We start from the raw sequence: 21,096 nt of genomic DNA, 5'->3' as shown, positions 1-21,096 counted from the left end.
CTGTATTCATTATATTCATTATCTATTTGTGTGAGAGGTATGTTTTTAACATTTCAAGAATTATATATTGACAGAAAAACTTACACAAAGTGCAAAGAGGTTCAGAGGGAAAGGGCATGTAATGAAGCTTAGGGTGTATGGGGAAGATCTGGTAAGATGAAACCTGAGTTGAATCTTGAAGTATAAGTAGGAGTTAGATCAATGGATGGTGAGGAAGGAGAAAGAAGCTATTCCAGACCGAGGGAACCTCGAGAGTATGGGAGTACAATGACATGCATGTGGAATGGTTGTCAGAGAAGGCCAAGAGTGATGCAGGGGCAGCCACATCCTGAGCTGTGCCTGTCATGCCAATGAAGTGGAGGAAAACAGGAGACTTTGAAGAAGCGTTGGCAAGGCAGTGACATAATTAGATGGAGTTGTGCTTTAGAAAGACCAATTTTGTGTGAAGCGGGTATATACAGGTGGAAGTGAACCCCCAAATAAAGACTAAACTGCAGAGATGAGAAGAATGTCAACTAAGGCAGTGGCAGTGGTGATAAAGATGCACAGAATGATTTGAGATACCGAATAAATAGGGCATAATGGCTGCTTGGATGTGGAGGCAGGGAAAGAAAGGGAGGAAGTGACAGAGACTAAAACTTGATAAGTGATTATGAGGGGGTGGCAGGGAGAGGGAGGAGCTGACCTGCGTGGGCAACAATCTCTGCTTTTTGCATAGAGATTGAATCTCTTCCATTGGAAAGACAAAAAGGATAGCAGGTGGCAGCCAGACATATTTCCAGCCTATGCAACAGGGAGAAGTAAAGCAAGGGTAAAAGTCCTTACATTCCCAACTTTACATGGCTTACGCACACTGTTTGTTGTTCTGACATGCAGAAAAGCAGCTGGCTTTAAGATATATTCACTTTTACAGAGAAAAAAAAAATATGTATAGAAAAACCAACCTTTTACCTGCCTGACTAGAACAAAATTCCATCCATCCTTATGAAATGTTTGCCCACTTGATGTGGTACCGAATCATGCTAGTATGAATAACAGCCTTACTTTTCAGAATGTAACTCATAACTGCCTTCAAGCCTAGTGCTGGAAGGAATTGAGACAGGGGTGGAGTGGGCAACTAAAGTGAATCCTTTCAACAGGACTGATAGCTTCATGGTAAATATTAAAAACAAGTTTTGATTGGAGCTTTGTCTTAAACTAAAATTTACAAAAATAAGTTTATTTAACATATTAGGTTTTAATGCAATTATGAACTAATGCTTGGTACAAACAAAAGTGAGTCAAGTGTAATTTAAATGTTTGGACAAATATTGCAAGATAGTTTGATGAATCACCTCCACAGGGAGGAAGAGAGGCGGGAGACAGACCAACTGAGACAAACTGGGGAGTAGGGAAGCTAATGGTGAATGCTCTCTAAATGGGAACGTGAATGAGGCCAATTCATTAGTGAATATTTTCTTCTTACAATAAGATTTACTTATTCATGCAAACCTCATAGTTGTGGGGATTTGAATATGACTGTTAAGACCACAAAGTCGTCTGTATTTAAGATTTTAAGGTCATTTTCAGTTCTTTCAAAAATTTCATTTTTATTGTGTTTATAAAATAAATACATAGAAAGATAGATAGATGGATAGACAGAATAAGATGGCAAATACAGAAAAGTGTTAAAAGTTGGTGGATGTGGGTATCTGGGTGGGTTTTGTATTATTTTTGCAAATGTCCTGTAAGTTTGAATTTATTTCAAAATAAGAAGTTTTTCAAAAAGTATATTTTATTGTGATAAAATGTATATAACAAATTCTGCCATTTTAACCATTTTGAAGTATACAATTGAGTATTAATTACATTTGCAAGACTTTGCTACCATCATCATTACCTATTTCCAAAAAGTTCATCACCCAAACAGAAACTTGGTACCCATTAAGCAATAACTCTCCATCCTCCTCACCACATGTCCTCTGGTAACCTCTAATCTACTTTGTGTTTATGAATTTGCTTCCTCTAGATATTTCATGTAATTGAAATCCTATACTGTTTATTCTTTTATTTATGACTTATTTTAGCAAAATATTTTCAAGGTTCATTCATGTTGCAAAACTCCATTCCTTTTTATAGCTTGATAATATTCCATTTATATAGGTAAATTCCACGTTTTGTTTATCCATTCATCTACTGAGGTACACTTGGGTTGCTTTCATCTTTTGGCTATTGTGAATAATGCTGTTAAGAATATCGGTGTACCTGGGGATGAGCCTCCCTGGCGCTGAGGGATTACTACCAATCACTAACTGGTGAAACAACTAGAAAAATACCTTGAATAAAAGGGTCAACTCAGACCAGCAGAATATCTCAGCCTTCATGTAGGATCATATGTTAAAAACTGCTTTCTGACCTTGAATAAAAGGGGGAAATGGCAAAGACAAATGAATTTATATGGCTAAGAGTCTTCAAAAAAAGAGTTGGGAGGTCATCAGAGGGGTCACGCTTATGCACGCCTCAGCAGGATCCCAGAGATGGCCAAAGTAGATACAACCCCAGATACTGGTTCTCCTGAGGGCTACAGAGACCCACAAGTTGTATGGTAATGGCAGATGGCTCTGGAGTTCTGTGCCATGTCAGTGAGCTCTACTTTGGAATTTGTATTCCTGAGTGTGATGGAGTTGGACTCAGATGTGACCTTTCTACAAGTGCCTCTTCTGTCACTTTTACTGAACCTGTGGTTAGCGCTAGGGTTGGTGTATACTCAGGAGGCTTGAATCTCTGGACTGTACATGTGCCAGTTGGGCCCTGAGCCTCAGCAGAGTTGCAACTCCTATTCTCTAGTTCATTGGACTTACCCAGGTCAGCTAACAGGAAAGTGAAGATGGTCAACCACCACACCAGGGAACTGGGAATGTCTACAACTGCAAGCAGGAGAATTACATCTATCATCCCTGTGGAATCTAAGCCCCCTCTCAGTTTAGAGGTGGAATAGACATCACCATCCCAGGGTCCACAGGATGGAGGAATAAAATATGGATTAGAGTGGACTTACTGATATTCTGCTAAGGAACTATTGTGACTAGTAATGAAAGAAATTGTAGCATTGATGTGGAGAAAGTGGTCACGGTAGTTGCTGAGGGCAGGGAGAGGGAAGAAGAGATATGATATGGTGGCATTTTTGGGACTTGGAGTTGTCCTAAATGATATCGCAGGGAAAGATGCTGGACATTATATATCCTGCCATAACCCACTAAATGGACTGGGGGAGAGTGTAAACTACAATGTAAACTATTATCCATGTGGTGCAGCAGTGCTCCAAAATGTATTCACCAAATGCAATGAATGTGCCACAATAATGAAAGAGGTTGATGATGTGGGAAGAGAGGGGGCATTGGGCTGTGGGATATATGGGATCCTCTTATATTTTTTAATGTAACATTTTTCATGGTCTATATATCTTTAAAAAAAAAGACAATTAAAAAATTTTTTTAAAACTAATTACCTTTAAAAAAAAAATGAATATTGGTATACAAGTATCAGTTTAAGCTCCTGTTTACAATTCTTTCAGGTATATATCTAGGAGTGGAATTATGGAGTCCTATGGTAATTCTGTTTAACTTTTTTTTTAAAAGATTTATTTGTTATTTTTATTTATCTACTCCCCCTTGCGGCTTGCTTACTGCCTGCTTTCTGTTTCCATTTGCTGTGCATTCGTCTATGTCTGCTTGTCTCCCTTTGTTGTGTCATCTTGCTGTGCCAGCTCTCTGTGGGTGGTGGCTGTCAGCTCTCCATGAGCGCAGGCCAGCTTGCCTTCTCAAGGAAGCTCTGGGATGTGAACCCAGGGCCTCCCATGTGGTAGGTGGGAGCCCAATCATTGAGCCACAGCCGCTTCCCTCTGTTTAACTTTTTGAGGAGCTACCAAACTATTTTCCACAATGGCTGCATCATTTTACATTCCCACCAGCAAAGCACAAGGGTACTGATTTCTCTACATCTTCTCCAGCACTTATTTTCCATTTTAAAAATAATAGCCAACCAAGTGGGTGTGAAGTGGTATCTAATTGTGGTTTTGGTTTGCATTTCCTTAATGCCATCCAATGATGAACATCTTTCCATGTGCTTATTGGCCGTTTGTATATTTTCTTTGGATAAATATCTACCCAAGTTCTTTGCCCATTTAAAAAATTGAACTGTCTTTTCCTTGTTTGGTTGAAGGAGTTCTTTATATATCTTTTATATTAAACCCTTTTCAGATATAATGATTTGCAAATATTTTCTCCCGTTCTGTAGGTTGCCTTTCCATTTACTTGATTATATCCTTTATACACAAAAGTTTTAATTTTGATGAATTCCAATTTATTTTTCTTTTGTTGCTTGTGCTTTTGGTGTCATATCTAAGAATCCACTGCCAAATCCAAGGACATGAAGACTTACCCCTATGGTCTTTGATACATTTTGAGTTAATCTGTGTATATGATGTGAGATGGGAGTCCAACTTCATTCTTTTGCTGGTGGGTTTCCAGCATTGGATATCTAGTTTTGTTGATGAGACTATTTCTTTCCCCATTGAATTATCTTGTCACCCTTGTCAAAAAGCAATTACATAAATAAAATAAAAGAATAAAATAGCAATTGCCCATGGAGGTATGGGTTTATTTTTGAACTCTCAATTCTGTTCCAGTATCTTATCTTTATGCCTATACCATACTGTTTTGATTATTGTGGCATGGTAGTAGATTTTGAAATTGGGAAGTTGGACTCCTCCAACTTTGTTCGTTTTCAAGAATGTTGGCTATTTGGAGCCCCTTACAATTTCATATGAGTTACAGATTGGCTTTTCCATTTCTGCAAAAAGCTGCCTGAATTTTGATATCACATTGAATCTATAGATGGCCTTTGGGTAGTACTGACATCTTTACAATACTGAGTCTTCCAATCCATGAAAACAAGATGCTATTTATTTAGGCCTCCTTTAATTTCTTTCAGCAATGTATTGTAGTTTTCAGTATATAAGCCTCCTACATCCAATGATTCCTATGTATTGTATTTTTTTGGTGCTATTGTAAAAGGAATTGTTTTCTTAATTTCCTTTTTGCAATGTTTATTTCTGGTGTTTAGAAACAATGCATTTTTGCATATTGATCTTGTATCTCAAAACTTTGCTAAATTTATTATCTCTAGTAGCTTTCTTTGGAATTTTCTATTTCTAGGATCATTTATCTTCAATAGCGGTAGTTTGTATCTTCCTTTCCTATATGGATGTGCCTTTTATTTCCTTTACCTGACTAATTTGCTCTGTCTAGAACTTTCACTACAATGTTGAATAGCATTTGCCACCATTGAATATGATGTTAACTCTGGGTTAAAAATTCATTCTTGTACTGATGTTGAAAGTAAAGTAGGGGAAGGTTTTCATAGAAACTTCAGTCTCTTCTTTAGCACTGTTCTCTCCCTTTTATGATTTATCATTTGTGCCTGCCATCTGTATCAAATCCTGCTTCTAGGCCAGGTTCAAAAAGTTTAACAAAATGGTCTTTTCCTTTGGGCTTATTAGAGTGTATTGGATTCAGAGGTTTTACTTTTACTTGATTAAATAATGATTGAGGCTTTGATTGGGCCACTGTCAGTAGGATGTTGAGTCCCTACCCACAAAGGGGGCAGTGTCTCACAGAGAAACTGCATGGCAGAAAAATAAGGTTGAAGTTTTCAGCTGGAGCCCTGAAAGTAAGCACACAGAGGAGCAGAGCTGCTGAGCCGGGAGAGAATCCAGCCCTGGGGAGAGAGACAGAGCCAGTAGCCTGATAGTGTACAGCTGGTCTTGTGGAGAGAGGCAAAGCCTAGAGAGCCTCATAGTCTACAGCTGACCTTGTGGAGAAGCTAGAGGAACTGAGCCTGGAGAGAAATGAGCCCCAGGAAGACAGAAACCCAGGAAGCCTGAACCCTGGCAGATGTCAGCAGCCATCTTGCTCCAACACGTGACAATAGACTTTGGTGAGGGAAGTAACTTAGGCTTTATGACCTGGTAACTGTAAGCTTCTACCCCAAATAAATAACCTTTCTAAAAGCTGACCGATTTCTGGTATTTTGCATCAGCACCCCTTTGGCTGACTAATATAAAAAGTCAAACTACCAATGGGGGAAAATATTTACTGGGTATTATCACTTTCATTTCAGGAGGAAGAAATACATTGGTAAGTTATTTTTTCTATAGGAATTTACATATTAAGGCTTATCTCTGCTTAGGATTAAAATCTTCCATCATTCCACCCTCAACACCTGACACCATCATCAAAGGAATCACATTCATTTCTTAGTAAGTTGAAGAATCTGCAGGGGAGGCAGCCTTAATGACATCTCCACCATAGATGGGTTGGGGGCACACAAGAACATGATGACAGGTGGACACTGGTACAGTGGAGCACCATCCAAATGGGCAACCTATTGTTGTCATATAGGAGTAGCAGTTTAGTGTTGTCAGATGATCTATTGGTCAAAATCACATTTTTTAAAAAAATCTATTTTTAAACTAATTTAAATCTCTTCAAACACTGAGTGGCACACCTCCAGAATGTCTAAAATTAAAATGGCCAACAATACCAGGTTTTAGCAAGAAAATGGAGCAACTTAGACTATATTGTGCTGCCAGCAAGAGCATAAATTGGTAAATTACTTTGGAAAAATGTTTTTAGCAGTATCCACTAAATCTGAACATGCACCCACCCTGGGACCAAGATCCTAAGTACATATCCAAGAGAAATGGGTGCACATGTGTACCAAAAGATATGCATATGCATGCCCATAGCAGCTGAGCTCATAATAGTCCCAAACTGGAAATGACCTAAATATCCCTATCTGTAGAATGGGAAAGTAAAGCGTGGTATAGTCATACAATCAAATACTGCACAGCAATGAAACTACTGATACACCAAGTCACATGGATGAATCTTACGTACATAATATTGAGATTCAAAATGTTGAGATACAAAAAAAGTAAATATTGAATGATTTCATTTATATTACGTTCCAAAAGATGCAAATGTAATCAGTGGTGGCTCTTTGAGGGTGGGGAGGCATGTACTGACTGGGAGAGTCACAGGGAGCCTTCGGGAGTGCTAGAAATATTTTATATCTTAATTGGGGTGTGAAAAAATCAATGAGGAATATATTTAAGATTTGTATTCCTTATTTCATGGATACCTCAAAGAAAGATAAAGGAAAAAGAAAAAGAAAAAACAAAACATGGCATGTGCCGAACAAAACACCTGCAAGTTAAATCTGGCTGGATGGCTGACCACCAGTGTATGATCACTGTTGTAGGTAAAAGCAGCCCTTCCTTAATCTCCTGTCAACATTGTATGACCTTAGAGGAGTTCTTAAGGAGGATTTTTCTAGAAGAAAAATCAGTTTTGAGATTTTGCACAGCAACTTCCACTAGTCTTACAGATATTTTCTTTACACAAAAATGAAAGCCAATCCCTTAGAGTGGGCATTTTAAACTTCATAGGTATGTAAAAATACCCCTTCTACTCTAGTACATCTTGGTTTGAGTTAAATAAAATGAAATGACAGAATAACTTATTTCTAGTGGATTGACTATTTTCTTTGCCATTCTATGTTCTGCTTACTTAATCTGAAACCATATTGGGTATAATTCCTCTTAGCAATTGCTTTTTTGTGTTTTTAAATAAAAAGATGAAGTCAAATGATCAGCTTTATGAATTCCTCCTTTGCCTGAGATGGGTTCACACAGCAAAGGCACTGACATTTTACCTTAAAACAATGACTTCTTAACCTTTTTTTTTTCCATGGACCCCTTACTAAGTCCATACTATACTGTGTATTATTTAATAATCATATCACTCCTGCACCAACATGTTCCCACAAGAACATTTTTCTGAATTTCAATTCAAGCTCACCGATCCCTTGTTAAGAACCCCTGCCTTAAAAGGTTAAAGGTGTCTGTATTTCCATAGCATAAAAAGAAACTTCAGAACAATGAAACAGTAAAGAAGATTGTAATAGAAAACTTTTTGTCTGATATTTTGAAAATACATATGATGTTTTATATTTCAGGTACTAGTTTTCCCCTAGTGAAAGCATTTCCTTTGTTAATAAAATGAAGGTAAGTTGAATTATGTGTATAATTGTGTATGTGAGTATATGTGGGTATATACATGTGTATTTTGACAGGACTAGGCCCCATTCCTAGCCCCCATAACAGCCACAACTTGCAGAAGCTGCAAGTTTGTTATTAATCTACCCCATTGTAGAAGGGTGTCCAGCAGTTTACTCAGAAGGAGCCACATCCCATGACTTAGAACAGCCCCCCATTTTGAGTCTACCATGTCCAGATGCAGTTCATTTCTGCATAAGACTAGACAAGCCACATGACCCCACCAACCCCTCCCGCACCCTTAGAATTCACTGCCCCTAGCCCACTGCCCCCTAGCCATCCCTGTAGGCCCTCGGGTCTTACCTAAGCCAAAACTCACTCCCACTGACTAAGCATGTTCCCGCCTATAGATGTACTATATAAATTCATAACTGCCTCTGCCAGAGGTGGACTGAAGTTTATTCTTTAGACCCCCTCCATTGGGAGAGCTTCCCAATATATCCTTGTCTGCAATCACTGGTCTCTGCGTCCCAATTGTCTCACTCCAACATCTAACATATTTTGTTTTAATAAACTAATAGGGATAAAAGATGTATAATTATCTACTATCCAGACATTTGACTAATAGGATAAATATGTATTTTATGGTTAAGACAATGCCAGAAACACCTTATATGATTTTTTAAATTATTAAATAGAAGCAATTTGATAAAAGGTGACAACTAGTTTTCATTTTCTTATTTAACATAAAAGTATTCAGTGTGGAGCAAAACTTTACAGAATATAGACAACTGTGTCTGTATAAAAAATTAAAGAGGAAAGAATTCATAACCATATTGACCCAACATTGTCTTCTTTGTGAGTGCTCTGGTTCTGTGTTGGCTCAGCTCTTAGTCACACCAAGGAGTGAAAAGATTTGGTTAAACATCCTATGTTTGATAAACCTCACCAATAGAGATGAGTAGGTGAACACATTGTTAGGGCATTCCCAGGGCCTTGGAACAAGCCCATGCAAGTGAGGAGCCTTGAAACTTTTTTCATTAGCTTCCTAGGAAACCTACCTCTGCTAAAGATCCACTTCTTCAAAACTCAGAGCACTGGTCTTTCGGGCTACCCTTTTCGACTCTTCTTATGCACATGGCTCATAGGATTCAGTACACCATGGGGTACAGAGATATGGTCCTGGCGCTGTCCTCCCAGGGTGGGTCCTGGCTCCAGCACGAGGGCAATAAGTTTGCTTCTGTGAGCCTCAGGGGAATTGAGGAATAGGCCTAGCTGTCAGTGTTTTAGGAGGGATAGATGTGACAACCCACTGATGTGTCCACAAGTGGGCCTGGCTCTATTAACAGGATGCATGTTTTTTTCATCCCCTTACTAGACTGAGCTACTCAAACTCAGTGAATGTAACTTTTCAATATGGAATCCCTAGTGACTAGCACAAAGCCTAGATAATAGTATAAGTTTAGTAACTGTTCCTCTAATTTAAAGAAGAAAGAACAAGAGGAAAAGAAACATTTATTTAACCTATCTACCATCTTCTGGATTTGATTCTTCCTCAAAGTAGCCATGAGGAGGAAGCCCTTTATTGAACACTGCATTGTTAAAACAAAAGTTAGCTGAGGGAAACTTCCCTACAGTTTCTAAGGGAAGTTGTCTTATTTCAAAAGGGCATTAGGGAAGTGGACTTGGCCCAATGGATAGGCATCCGTCTACCATATGGGAGGACCACAGTTCAAACCCTGGGCCTCCTTGACCAGTGTGGAGCTGGCCCATGCGCAGTGCTTATGCATGCAAGGAGTGCCTTGCCATGCAGGGGTGCCCCCCGCGTAGGGGAGCCCCACACGCAAGGAGTGCGCCCCATAAGGAGAGCTGTCCAGTGCAAAAGAAAGTGCAGCCTGCCCAAGAATGGCGCCACACACACGGAGAGCTGACACAGCAAGATGATGCAACAAAAAGAGACACAGATTCCTGGTGCCGCTGAGAACGGAAGCAGACAAAGAACACGCAGCAAATGGACACAGAGAACAGACAACTGGGGTGGGGGGGGGAGAAGGGGAGAGAAATAAATCTTTAAAAAAAAAAAGGGTGTAGGATGCTCAAATATCTATAAATTAAGTCGGAAAGGAAAAAAATTCTAACCATATTTGTACTCCAAATTGTGAAGCATGTCCTGTTTGTTATCTTAGCTATGTAATGGGCCAGGTCCATTTCCTTCTGAGGCTTTGGATTGACATCTGCAAAATAGGATATTACATCTCACTAGGTTCTTGCGGGACAGTAATAATAAGATTTATGGAGCCAGGATTACTGTCAACTTATTTTCGTACGTCACCAAAATAGATTTATCCAAAGTAGACTTATTTTCCCAGTTTGCCAATGAAGGTTTGTAAGTAAGTAAAGAGTTCATGTTCACATTGTCGGTACCATCAAACGACTCTGGGCTGGGGCAAGGGCTTATAAGATACCTAAGACTATACTCTTCTCATGCCTCGGTAAATTCTCCGTCATGTTCTCTCTAGATTTTTGACTAGGAGCAGATGCTTCCAGTTTTGGTGCGTATGCCACTCTCCCAGTTAGGGATTCCAGACCCGGAGGCTCTCTTTCCGTGTAAGAATGTATCTGCTTACTTGCTAGGTGCATCAGCAATCATTTCTCGGGTGGGGGGAGCCAAATCCAGATCAAGGCTGCCAAGACTATAAAACCCCCGAGATCCGACGCCAGACCGCGCCCTCAGCCTCGGGGAAAGGGAAACTAGAGAGTCGTGTGGATGACGTATTTCGGGCGCGCTGCGAGGCTGGGTCGCCAACGCGCGTGCTCGAGGGCTGAAGTGGGCGGGGCGTTGCCGGAGGCTACCGCCGCGGAGCGGTGACCTAGACGCCGCCGCAGAGGCGCGAGGCGGGGCATCCAGCGGGGCGCGGGCCTGTCGGGAAGCTGGGCTGGAGGCGGGGCACGGCCCCCTGACAGCCCAGGCACGCCACTGACCCCGCCTGCAGCCGCGTTTACGCGGTCGAAGCGAGCCGAGCGGCGGGCGGCCTCCGGCGCAGTGGCTCCAGCCTCGGTCGCCCCCGTCAGCCCTTCCATCGCCGCTGGCGCCACCGTCCGACCCGCAGGCCGCCGCAGGCCGCGGAGCCCATGAGGACGCGGGGCCCGCCGCCGCTTGTGCGGCGTCGCCGTCGTCCCGGAACGCCCCGAACCGGTGCGGACATGGCCGCGGCATGAGCGCGGAGCCGCCGCCCGAGCCGGAGCAGAAGGCGGCTTCGGAGCCTGCGGCGGGAGCGATGCCGGAGAAGCGTCCAGACGCGCAGGCCCCGGGCGGCAGCACGGTGAGCGGGCGCGACGTCCGGCGCGTCCCCTCAACCCGGGGACCCCGGACCTGTGGGAAGTGAAAGGGCGACGCGCCGGCAGTGCGTCGCGGCCTGAGCCCCTGGCCAGCGAACTGGCCGGACCCTGGGGCCCCCCCTCCACCACCACCGTGGGGCGGAGGGAAGAAGCTCGGAGCGCGCAGACCTTCCGTGTTAGCGCCGGGCGGGGACTCCTGCACTCCGGGCTGAGGCTGCCGAGTTCATGGCTGAGATGGACGCTGTTGGTGACTACTAATCCTTAGACAAAAGGCGCCAAACCTGGGGCAGTGAATCTGAGTAATTCAGTTGTTTTAGGATTCTTCAGACATGTTGCCATTCCTGCCCAGATCTGCTTAGATAACGTGTAGGAGGAGCCTCAAGAACCAGACATTCCACCCTAGATACACTACGAACCAGCAGAAGTTGGCGGTGGAGGCTGGGCAGCGCCTTCCTGCTGCCTTTCTCCTTCTCAAGGCCAGTCCGAAAAGCAAAATTTCAGAGGAAGCTACCGCTCCCAGGGCCGGGCTTATATAGCCTGTTCAGGCCGGTCTCTTTCTTCAGTTTTACACGGCCTCGAGCTGGGTTCTGATAGCCCTAGTTTTATTGGACTGGATTCGGCTGAACAAGCCTTGTCAATGGAGCTTTGGTTTCTTATGGGGGAATACTAAATATAGAAGATCTGTATTGTAGGTCTGTCATTTTTTCAGGGCTTGAATTTAAAAGGAATTTGGGGTGGGTGTCTGTTTAGCACTTGAAATATAATAGAAGATGTTGCAATTAAGAGAAACTCTGACACCATGGAGAAGTTTTTTCAAAGAAAAATAGAAATTAAGAAAACATTAAAAATATGCAATAGGCTTCAGATTTTTAGTGTACATATCAAATTTTGCTTTTAGTGAAAAATACCACTAAATGATTAGCATGCGTATTTGTTGAGGTGAGTCCTCATTAATAGAATTGGGAGGGTGGTTGAAGTAGAAGAAGCAGTTAAGTAGAATGAAGCCAGCATAGTTGGTTTCTAGTCCTGGTTCTCCCCAAACCAGTTTGCACTCTGAGCAGAGTACTGACAAGGCCTTGCCACTCGGTTTCTCATAGTAAAATGAGGGCTTGGTAATATTGAAAACGCCTCCCCACCCAAGTGCCTCCTTGTCTTTCAAAAAGCATTGGGATCCTCTCATTTCTAAGATAAGATCTCTATTGTGGAAGCTTATCTTGGCAGGGGGAGAAATTCTGTAGAACTGGTTTCTCTCATTTTGTATTTGATATGTAAAAAAATAGACCTGTCATCTTCCTGCAACCTAAGCCAAACAAACCACCAGCTCCTACTTTGAATTGATGGACGGTAGTTACTAGCTAGTGGCCAGGCTGGTAACCTTAGAGGTAGCCTCTTTCATATACTTCCCATACCTCCAACATCCAGTCCATTACCAAGTCCATCTAAGCTTACCTGGTAAAAGTTTTAGGTTTTATCCTCTCTGTATTTCTGTAGTTCAGTTCCTCAGCATTTGTATGTGTGTGTGGTTAACTCTTTAAAATAACATTTTTTTAATTGTAGAAACAAATATACAACTCAAAATTTCCCATTTTAACCACATTCAAGTGAACAACTCAGTAGTATAAATTATATTCATATAACATTGTGCCACCACCACTGTTATCCCTTATCCTTACTTTCTTATCACTTCAAACAGAAATTATTCACTAAACTATAACTTCCTCTTTCTATAATAGCATCCCCCCAACTATAAACCACCTGTCTCTATGAAGTTTCCTTCTGTGTATTCCATAAAAATGAGTTCATAAAATATTTGTCTTTTTGTGTTTGACTTGTTTCATTCAATATGATACCTTCCTCAGCATTTTTGACCTGGACTTTGATCATTTCTTTTACGCCCTTGAGACCTGCCTCACCTTCAGTCTGGCTTCCACATTGCAGATTAGCATGATCTGTCATGTAAATATGATCATTACTGCTGTCCTTAAAGTTTTACATTGGCTCCTGGTAGCTTAAATGATGAAAAATACACTGACAAATCAAAGCATTATAGCATAATGATGAGGAGAGCATGGTTGGCATCACAATTCCCACCTTTTATTAACTGTGTAACTTTGAGCAAATTAATAATAGTTTTCATAGGATTGGGATAGTTGCTGCAACCTGGCACCTAGGAAGTACCCAATAAATATTAGCTGTTGTTGTTATCATTTCTCAGTTTTTTTTTTCATGAATGATTGAATGGTCAGAACGTATGGGCAATCCCCTGACTATGTGATGAAAGTATTAATTTCTCTCCCATTTTTTAGTCTAGATAGGAACTAGATCCCAGCATTAATTGAAATTTCTAATTTTATGTGCTAATAGCAGGAACTTTTGAGGGATGTTTACCCAAAGAAACCAAGACTCAGTTTATTTCCCATTTCTTCTTTGGATCCTGATGCTAATTTTGGCCACAAGTAGATTCCTGCTCAGTCTTTCTTTATCCCTGAGCATTTAGCAGTATGGAGTTGGTGTTGAAAAACTGTCATGAAGACTAAGAGTTTTCTTGGTGCTTGCTGTGCTTAGATTACTGGAATGGACAGATACCAGAGTTCAGGCACTGGTGCATTTTGGAGTATGTAGAAGCTGAATACCTCTAATCATGTATTATGCATTTTATATGTACTCCCAAATTATGCATTTTTCCTGCTTGCAGTATCTGTCCAGGATCACTTAATAGCTGCTATGTCCTACAGCCCCTGTAATTTGATATCATTTTGATATGTTGGTATTTCCTTATAGCCTGGTGACTCTCATGGTTTCAGGTTCTTAGGCGCTTTTTTCTACCTGTGTCATATGGCAAAAAGATGTATTAACCTGAAAAATAGAAGAGAATCAAATATTTACTCCAAGAGAACATTGCTCTAAGGGAAAGGGAGGTGTGTACATCAGATAAGCTCTTGCTTTATTATCCTCTCAGCTGTGTCCCTCCCTAATTATACTTCAATTTATTTTAGCAGAATTATTTGCATTATCAGTGAATACAGACTATCCATTACACTTAGACTTTACAGTCTGGTTAAGGAAAACTCCTGTGGGGTTCATTTATGCTTGGGCGTCTGAAGAGAATTGAGAATTTGCTGAAAAGAAAAATGCATGGACACAACAAAGCTTAGCACACCCCAAGAAACTGAAACCATACTTGGTTACCCAGTTTAGAGCCTTGAGGTAGTGCTTTATGGGATCAGTGTCCTTCCGGTGTCATTTGATGTTTCTTTGTTGTTTTTCCTCAGAGTGTCCCTGTGAAAGTTATTGTTGATTTTTGAGATCAAGAATATTATATAGGTAAAATGGAAATAATACAGAAGAGCAGCTTCTGTTTTTAAAAAAAGACTAAACTAAGTATTGCTTGTAAAGAAGTGAAAGTACCTAGGGACATATTAGGAGAAAATTTGTAATGATCAGCTTTCAATTCTTAACACTGTTAGAAACCATTACAGTTGTTTCACTGATAATAAAATAGTACTGGGACATTGACACAACCAGACTTGTGAAAGCAACTAGCAGATAAGGGGAGGAAGCAAAAAACGTTTGTGAGCAATTAATGTATTTCTATTTGTAAAAGAAGGTCATCTTACTGTCATCAAGCCTAGCCTTTATCATAATGCAGATTTGTTGTTCTTTCTTGCCTGGAACAGGCAGAATTCTGCAGGTATTGATTCTTAGGATATTTGACCATCCTTTCCCACCATGGCTATGCATCTTTGTACCAGAAATAGTCCTTTAGGAAGTGATCAATAAATATTAATAAAGAAATAAACGATTCAGTCTTTCTTTAAACCAGTAAATTATGCTTATGAATGAGATTAGCTTCTAGCTTCCTTTTTTTTTTTTTTTTTTGGAGATTTATTTTATTTATTTTTCTCCCTTTCCACCCCCATTCTTCTAGCTTCCTTTTATATATAATGTACTTCGTTTGGCCTTTTAGGGCATTGTCATTCTGGAACAATTTAGGTTTTCTATTTGATCTTCTGTTTTTTTCTTTCACTTTTTTGTTTGTTTTTGTTTTGTCTTTATTTTTTTAATATTACATTAAAAAAATACGAGTTCCCCATATACTCCCCACCCCCTTCACGCCACTCCTCCCCCCATAACAACAATCTCCTCCATCATCTGAGACAATCATTGCATTTGGTGAATACATCTCTGAGCACCGCTGCACCTCGTGGTCAATGGTCTACATCATAGCCCACACTCTCCCACATTCCACCCAATGGGCCATGGGAGGACATACAGTGTCCGGTAACTGTCCCTGCAGCACCACCCAGGACAACTCCAAGTTCCAAAAACACCCCCACATCTCATTTCTCCCTCCCATTCCCTACCCCCAGCAGCCACCATGGCCACTTTCTCCACACCAATGCCACAGTTTCTTCGATTACTAATCACAATAGTTCATGAATAGAATATCAGTAAGTCCACTCTAATCCATACTCTATTTCTCCATCCTGTGGACCTTGGAATGGTTGTGTTCACTCCACTTCTGTATCAAGAGGGGGCTTAGATTCCACATGGATGCTGGATGCAATTCTCCTGCTTTCAGTTGTAGGCACTCTTGGCTCCCTGGTGTGGTGGTTGACCTTCTTCAACTCCATGTTAGCTGAGTGGGGTAAGTCCAGTAAACCAGAGTGTAGGAGCTGAAGTCTGTTGAGGCTCAGGACCTGGCTATCACATAGTCAGTCCAGAGATTCAGGTCCCCTGGGTATATATTAAACCCCACCACCAACTACAGTTCCGGTAAAAGTAACAGGAGAGGCTTGTGAACAAAGATCACATCTGAGTCCAGCTCCATCCACAGAAACACAAACTCCAAGTAGGGCCAACTGACATGGCACTGAACTCCATCTGCCATGACCATAAAACCTGTGGGTCTCTGTAGCCCTCAAAAGAACCAATACCTGGGGTTGTATCTACTTTATCTGTCTCTGGGGCTCTGCTGAGGTGTGCATAAGGGCAACCCCTTTCATTTTTAATAAGTTGTATTTTGCTAGTAATTTGTCCATTTCATGTAAAATTTCAAATTAATTGGTATAATATATATAATAGCATCTTTCATAGTCTTTTTTAAGTTCTGTGGGATCTTCAGTAGTACTTTTTATTGCTGACATTGGTAATTTGTGCCTTACCTTTTCTAAATTTAATTCTCTAGCATATTCTGGATATTCACAAATTTTGCTACTTGTGATGATACTATTTCTTATTTTCTATGTGTATAACTATAATGAGGGAGACTATCCAGGGAAATGCTCAGTAGTAAGGGTAAAAGTTTACATCATTCTCTGCATAACTGGAATATATTTATTTTTCACTGTTAAGGATGCTGTTAGCTATTTGCGTGATATAAATATGCTTTGTTACACTCTAGAAGCATGTTTTGTCTCTCTCTCTCAGTCTCTTTCTTGAGTATGTTTTCTCCCTCTGCCCTTCCTTCTCATGCTGTCTCTCCAGTGTCTCATGGGACAGTCACAAGTGGTTTATGAAATCTGACTTGTGCCCCTGGGGTGTGGCATAACAAGGTCATTGCTCTGTGTTTGAGAATTGAAGAGAAGTATATCTTTATTATCTTTTATCTTTTGTATCTGCCAAAACAAATAGTATCTGTGAAGTTGGTCAACTTTTTATCTTACTGCCTGACTCTCTTATAGTTAGCTTTGAATTTGCCTTTTACTTTAAACGATTTTATTGAATTATAATTGATATGAAATAAACTGTACATGTTTAGAATATAGAGTATATAGTTTTTTTAGTGTATTTTCTTTTTTTATATAGCTTTTATGGGATGTTACTGTATATACTTAAAAAATCATAACATTTCTCAAATGCTTCATAAAAATACTTTTAAAAACCCCAGTACATGCTTACCTTTAACAGGGGAAAACGCTTTCCTTTTCTTAGCACAGGCTGAAAATACAGTAATAGCTTTGCCTCCTTTCTATCCCTTTCGTGCTCTTATTCCGAAACAGTTTGCAGTTTCAGTGGTTTCTATTTTCAGAATCTCTCTCTTCCTTTCTCTTTCCATATTCATTTACTTTTTTATTCACAAATCTTAAACTCCCTTCTAAGTAGCAGGTACTGAGCCATGGTAACATGTACTTTGGAATCAGATGACCAGAATTCAAATGACAGTCCTACCTCTGAGTAGCTTGTGTGATCTTTGGCAATTTGCTTAACTTCTCTGAGACTCAGTTTTGTCATCTGTAAGAATGGGGTGCTAATGCTGATATAAAGCTCTTAGAGCAGTGCCTGGCTCACAGTAAGCATTCGAAATGTTGCTGCTGCTGCTGCTTAGAGTATAATTTTTTTGTGTGTTTTGACAAGAGTATAAAGACCTGTGAAACCATCACCACAATCAAGATAGTGAGCATATCCATTATCCCCCAAATTTTCTTCGTACTCCCTCTTTCTCCATTACCCCTTCCCCAGGCAAGCATTGATATCTTTTATGTAAATATAGAGTATTTAGAATTTTCTAGAATTTTATATAAATGCAATTACATAGTATGTACCCTTTTAAAAAATCTAGCTTTTTTTCAGCTTAGTGTAAATTATTTTGAGATTTATCTATGTTCTTGTGTATATCAATATTTTGCTCTTTTTATTCTGAGTAGTAGTTATTATGTGGATGTACCACAATATGTTTTTCCATTCATCTCTTGATGGATGTTTGGGTTATCACAGTATTGGGATATTACTAATAAAGCTCTTGCGAACATTTTTGTACTAATCTTTAAATGGATTATTCTTTCTTTTAAGTAAATACTTAGGATGGAAGGGCTGGGTCATATGGCAGATATATGTTTTACTTTTTTAAAGTAGCTGCTGAACTATTTTCTAAAGTAACTATACAATTTCACATTGAACCTCAGTGTCTAGAGTTCTAGTACATCCACATCCTCACCAACATGTGGTCAGTTATTTTAATTTTAGCTCTTTTAATACATCTGTAGTGGTATCTCACTGTGGTTTTAATTTTACTTCCCTATGACTAATGAAGTTCAGCATCTTTCTGTAAGCTTATTTGCCACCTGTGACTCTTTCTTGGTGAAGTGTCTGTTCCAGTCTTTTGCCCATTAAAAAAAAATGGGTTGTATTTTTCTTTGTAATTGCGTCTTTAGAGTTTCTTATATATTTGGGATACTGTCTTTGATTGTCTTTTCATTCTCTGAACAGTGTCTTTTGAAGAACAAAGTTTTAAGTTTTGATGAAATTTAGTTTATCAGTTTGTTCTTTTATGGATTGTATATTTGGTTTCATATTTGAGAAATGTTTGCCTAACCAGTTATCACAAGAATTTCTTTCAATATTCTTTAGCAGTTTTATAGTTTTAGATTTGATATTTAGTTTATGATCCATTTTGAATTAATTTTTTATATGATACAAGGCACAGACAGAAATTCCTTTCATATGGATAACTGTTGCATCATTTGTTGAAAAGGTCATTTTTTAAATTTATCAAATTATCTGTGTACCTTTATCAAATATCAGTTGTCTATGTGTAAATCTACTTCTGGACTCTATTTTGTCCGTTGATCTATTTGTCTATCTTTATGTCAGTACCACATTATCTTGATTCCTGGAGGTTCATAATAAGTCTTGAAAACAAGTAGAGTTTGACTTCTAAACCTTGTTTTTTCTTAAGGTTCTTTTGACTATTCTAGGTCCTTTGTATTTTAGAATTTTGGAATCAGCTTCTCAACTTTTATAAAAATCCTGCTGGGATTTTCAGTGGGATTGTGTTGACCCTGAAGATCAATTTGGGAAGAATTGACAACTTAAAAATATTGAGTCTTCTGACCCAGGAGGGAGGTATTTCTCCATTTATTTTGATATTTAATTTCTCTTGGTCATGTTTTCTAGTTTTTAGTGAACATGTCTTTCACATCTTTTGTCAGATTAATCCCTATTTCATATTTTTTTTCCCCCAAGCCAAACTGTATCTAGCTTTTAAGATATTTTTCATAAACAATCATGGTATTTGAGGCAGGACATGGGCAGATAGTCATTAACAGTATACAACTTTCAAACTCCCTTCTTCAGTGAACTATGAAAATCAGAAAGCCACTGTAAAACCCAGTGGGGAACAGATGTGGCTCAAGCAGTTGAGTCCATGCTTTCCACATGGGAGGATCCAGTTTGATCCCCGGTGCTTCCTAAAAACAAACAGCAAGCAGACAAACAAAAAAAAAGACCAACACAGGGGCACTGATGTGGCCCAGTGGTTGAGTGCTGGCTTTCCACATACAAGGTTCCAGGTTCAATCCTCAGCTCTGGTACCTCAAAAACAAAACAAAACAAAAATGCCAATGATGTCTTCATCTGATGCTCAGAACAGGGAAAGTTTAGAATAAGGGTTGACATCTCACAGTTAGCATGTTTGTTTTTTTTTAAAGATTATTTATTTATATTTCTACGTCCCCCCCCCCACACCAGTTGTCTGCTCTCTGGTCCATTTGTTGTGTTATTCTGTGACTGCTTCTATCCTTATCAGCAGCACTGGGAATCTGTGTTTCTTTTTGTTGCATCATCTTGTTGTTGTGTCAGCTCTCTGTGTATGTGGTGCCATTCTTGGGCAGGTTGCACTTTCTTTTGCACTGGGCAGCTCTCCTTATGGGGCGCACTCCTTGCGCGTGGGGCTCTCCTACGCGGGGGACACCCCTGGGGGGCACAGCACTCCTTGCGCGTATCAGCACTGCGCATGGGCCAGCTGCACATGGGTCAAGGAGGCCCTGGGTTTGAACCGCAGACCTCCCATGTGGTAGACGGACGATGCCCTAACCACTGGGCCAAGCCCGCTGCCTTGATGTACTGTTGACATGATTTCATCCTTAAATGTTTGGTAGAATTCACCAATGAAGTCATCTGGGATGGGAGTTATTTTGTTGTTGTTATTTTGTTGTTTGTTTTTTCAGTGGGGATTTTTAAATACAAATTCACCTTTAATAGAGGCAGGGCTATTTTAGTTCTGTACTCCTACTTGAGTGGGCATTGGTAGTTTGTGTCTTTCAAGGAATTAGTCCATTCTAAGTTGTTGAAATTTTTTGGCATTAGGTTTTTAAGCATCTTCCCTTATTACCATATTAATATCTGTGGAATCAGTAGTAATATCATTTCTTTCATTCCTCATATTGGTAATTTGTTTCTTCTCTTTGTTTGGACTAAAAGTTGATTGATTTTATTCATTTCTTCAAAGAACCAGTTTTACATTTCATTGCTTTTTCTCTGCTATTTTTCTGTTTTCTTTTCAATTGATTTCAGCTCTGATCTTTATGTCCTTTCTTCTACTTAACTGGGATTTAATTTGCTCTTTTTCAGTTTATTGAGGTCATTGATTTGAGATCTTCTTTTCTGGTAGCAGTGTTTATTGCTATAAATTTCATCCCACACATTTTGATATGTTGTATTTTTACTTTCATTTTATTTAAAATACTTCTAATTTCTCTTTCAGTTTCTTTAATCTATGGATTATTTAGAAGTATGCCACTGTCTAGCCACCAATTATTTCAGGATTTCCGAGAGATTTTTGTTATTGATTTATAACTTCATTCCATTGTGATCAGAGAATCTACTTTGTATTAGTTGAATCACTTAAAATTTATTGAGACTTGCTTTATGGCCCAGAA

General features: G+C 39.8%; 1 protein-coding gene across 4 annotated transcripts in view; it reads left to right on the top strand.

Moving 5' to 3' along the window:
* MFSD14B (major facilitator superfamily domain containing 14B) overlaps positions 1–21,096 on the top strand; it is a 145,891-nt gene that overhangs the window by 69,277 nt on the left and 55,518 nt on the right. The window contains exon 1 of one of the 4 annotated variants that reach the window (XM_004452266.4): positions 10,926–11,421. The exons of the other annotated variants lie outside the window; for them this stretch is intronic. Within the exon in view, the coding sequence (XP_004452323.1) occupies positions 11,314–11,421 (108 nt within the window). The 5' untranslated portion in view covers positions 10,926–11,313. Of the gene's footprint in view, positions 1–10,925; positions 11,422–21,096 lie in introns of those variants that run through there. 4 annotated transcript variants of the gene reach the window in all.

Source organism: Dasypus novemcinctus, chromosome 8, assembly GCF_030445035.2.
Source record: "Dasypus novemcinctus isolate mDasNov1 chromosome 8, mDasNov1.1.hap2, whole genome shotgun sequence".
Classification (NCBI taxonomy): domain Eukaryota; kingdom Metazoa; phylum Chordata; class Mammalia; order Cingulata; family Dasypodidae; genus Dasypus; species Dasypus novemcinctus.
Note: the sequence above shows the minus strand (reverse complement) of the source record. Positions and strands in the feature narration are given on the sequence as shown.